General features: G+C 52.4%; 1 protein-coding gene across 1 annotated transcript; it reads left to right on the forward strand.

The window, feature by feature from the left end:
* The first annotated feature begins 1831 nt into the window (after positions 1-1831).
* LOC123082262 (zinc finger protein 1) lies at positions 1832-2872 on the forward strand. The gene has a single exon (XM_044504632.1). The coding sequence runs from the start codon at positions 1847-1849 to the stop codon at positions 2708-2710; it is 864 nt and encodes a 287-aa protein (XP_044360567.1). The 5' UTR covers positions 1832-1846; the 3' UTR covers positions 2711-2872.
* Positions 2873-3602: the final 730 nt, after the last annotated feature.

A 3602-nucleotide genomic window follows, 5' to 3' on the forward strand; every position in this document is an offset into this window, starting at 1 on the left:
TATACCGGAGCGAGGGGATTTTAAGGTTCGTGCCCTTCAATTCCTCTATCCTCCCCCGCTGCAAATCCTCTTCTCCGGCGATAAATCTCCTCTCCTCCGGCAGCTTTTTGCGGCGTGCATAGCCACCCGAACCGAGCCCTGATGTCATGCGCGGGTGGCGAAGGGGGGGCCGAGGGGGGGCTCGGCGGCCACCGCGGCAAGCCGCCTCGCAAGCGCCGCAACGACGATGAGGCCGGGAGCTCCTCCTTCCACCCGCAACGCCGGAGCACGGTCCCGGACCAACTTCGACAGGCTAGACCAGATCATCTCACCTGCCCTCAAGCATCTCCGGGCCGTGGAGCGCACGTGGTTTGACGTGAAGGAGGCGGTCACCGCTGGAGACGAAGTTGCAGCTGCACGGGTGCCGGCGTTGAAGGAGGAGTACGACCACGCCTTCGTGCTCTCCAACTCGATGATGGTGCATCACCTCGGCGTCAAGAAGGACGGTGACGACGATGGTGCGTAGATCTAGGCTTAATTTTGTTTTATGCTAGTATGACTATGTTTTCGTATGAACTTCGGCGCAAACCGCTAGTTTAAATGTGTGGTATGTGTTTGTAGGGTGTGTTTTTTCTTGGTATCCGTCATACCGCAAATTTCGTTTACGGGTAAACGAAATTGGCAGAACCACGGTTTGCACCATCTGCTGGAGATGTTCTTACTCCTCACTATAACTAGTCTAATCAAAACTAATGAAGAAATCTATAAAAGAGTGTCAACGGCTACATAAAATCGACCACGTCAGATGGCCCCGCAATCAAATCACCGTGGTTTAATTAGCGTAAACGTTATGCAACCAAAGCGGGGTGCCATCAGTTGCGTCATTGCGTGGTACTTTGGGTACTCCTTACTTCATGCTAATGCGTGGGAAGAGATTACCCATCATGGCTTATCTTGTCGAATCTCGAGACCTAAACCCAGTCATCTCAACATCCGGAGGTCCGATCGGATCGGAAGTTATCCTGATTAGGCATCTGAAACCGTGAAGTCGTCCAGAAGAACAAGATACCGTAGTCTCTCTATCATCCTCAAAGAAGATCAACCCCATGCACCACTAGTCAAGCGACACCTACCCACCGAAACCAAGCGCGTGCATGAAAGGAAAAGGCAGCGCTAGGCCGCTAGCTACAGTGGCGCGGTCACAACAACTCTCAGCTCCATCGATCAGGGCATGTACAGTGGAAGCAGCACCATGGTGCTGCCCCAGCCCATCCACATCAGTGCATGGGACTGAGACCACGGTTCAGCTATACATGTATCCAACGCGTGTGTGGCCACATGACGTGAGCCGTTGCCCCTTTTCCATTCTTTACATTTTTCTATCTCTTCCTCTTGTCCTATCTCTCTCTTTCCTTTTTCTTCTCTCTCCCGCTTTTTCATGGAGAGGCTGCCTCCTGCAGAGGAGTCTCTGACACCTGCGGAGCACCGGTTTGAATCGCCACGGTGGTGTCCGAGCCTACCTGGCGTGTGGAGCATCAGGCTAGGGCGACCCATTGGCCATGCCCTCAATCGCAAAGACACTACGAGCGTACGTACCTACGTACGTACTCCTACATGGCTACCCTAGCAGCAGCATGAACCTACCTAGATGCTACCTAGCAATGGAAGGCGCCCAGGTGGGCATGGCGAGCATAGGACTAGGACTAGGAGAAGGTGACGTGAGCACGCACTGCCACTGCTCCAGATCCTGACGTGAAAGGAGGAAGAAAGAAGAGATATCACATGCAAGTGGAAGAGAGATTAGAGTTGTCTAATGCTCCGACCTGATTGGATTCCTCACAAAGACCATCCACAGGCCTTGTCCCGGATGCCGGATCCCCTCTATAAAACACCCGCCGCGAGCCGGAAGCAGGCGCCACGCCAGAGACACACAGCACAACCAGAGCTATCGCGGCTGGCACTAGTGCGTGCCCTGCACCAACCAACTGAGCACAGGGTCGCCGTCGGCGGGAAGACCCGAGAAACGCTAGCTCTGGCTAGTTGCATGCAGGACCGGGACATGGGGCAAACGGGAGAGGCGGTGAGCGTCAGCCCGGCGCGGCTGCTTACCACCGCCGGCGAGCAGCAGGGCGACGCGGCGTCGTGGCTCGACCTCACGCTGGGCGTGAACTGCTCGCAGCCACCGGCGGCGGAGGACCCCTCGTCGTGCTCGGACGAAGAGCCGGCGGCCAAGCACAAGCAGGAGCAGCCGCCGCCTCCTCCTCCGGCGGCCGCGGCAGCGCCGACGACGCCCCACAAGGTGTTCTCGTGCAACTTCTGCATGAGGAAGTTCTTCAGCTCGCAGGCGCTGGGCGGGCACCAGAACGCGCACAAGCGGGAGCGCAGCGCCGCCAAGCGCTCGTCGTCGCTGTCCTACCACCACGCGCACCACCAGCGGATGGTCATGGCCGGCCTGCCGCTCGAGGCGCACGCCGCGATCGTGCGCGCCCTCAGGGTCAACCCGGCGGGCTCGGCGGTCCACAAGCCGGTCCGGCAAGAGGCCACGGCGGCGAGGCTCCACGACGGCGTGGTTGGCCCGTGGCCGCCGCTCGTCTACGAGGAGGTGCTCGGCTCCACGTCGTGGCCGGGGAGCTTCAGGATGAGGACGCAGACGGAGCCACCTTCCTCGGACCCGGAGCAGCAGCTGCTACCAGAGCAAACCAAGAAGATGGACTTGAGCCTTAGGCTGTGAATCGGTGATAGATCATAAGTAGATGGTGATCGTAGAGGTGCGTAGAGTTAGCTAGCTTCTTCTGTTAATTAATTTGATTTGACCAGTAATATATAAGTAACATCGAATGTACAATTCTCGAGCTTGCGCTTGTTCTAATTAAATAGTTATTCAAGGAACAAATGACCTGCCGTCAGTTAAGCCTACATGCATCTTCAGACATTTTCACCGAAAACCAGTAGTCGTTTTAAAAGTTTTGTTATTCTTCTGCCCGATGCGAAAATATGTACCCCCTCTGCAAACTTCTATAAGACTTTTTAAAAGTTTACAGAGGTAGTGGTAGTTAATAATGTTTTCTTGGGTAGTTTTAAAAGTTGGACTTGACAATTCAGCCAGCAACGTCCCCTCACTATGCTTAACCGACGCGGCACTAAAGTCAGGAAGAGTCGGTCTCTCAGTTTATGCTTCTTTGGGGCATCCTCTATTGCTAAATAACTATAGCTCACTATCTATTTGCTCTTTTCATGGGCTATGCCACATCAGCAAGTCGTATTTGTTAGTATAAGTCTTTTTAACTAATCTATCCATGCACCCATACTATACCTCGGCAAATTATTCGTGTGAGACATAAGTTGTTTGTATGAATTTTCATATGATCAGGGATGGTGTATGTGTTGGACACTTGAAGCAAATATATGTACTTTATTCTTCACATTTTGTATAAAGAATGATATTATGTTAACTCTAATTCAAAACTTTTTCGTTTTTTATAGGTCATTTTGTCATATGCTTCATATGTTTTCTTATTTATTTTAATATAAACCAACAACACTCTTTCATTTACTTTTGCATTAGCTTCAGTGGTTTTTATAACATATATTTGCACATTTGTTTTAACAAGGTTTCCGCAACA

The sequence above is a fragment of the Triticum aestivum genome, chromosome 4A (genome assembly GCF_018294505.1).
Source record: "Triticum aestivum cultivar Chinese Spring chromosome 4A, IWGSC CS RefSeq v2.1, whole genome shotgun sequence".
Taxonomy (NCBI): Eukaryota; Viridiplantae; Streptophyta; class Magnoliopsida; order Poales; family Poaceae; genus Triticum; species Triticum aestivum.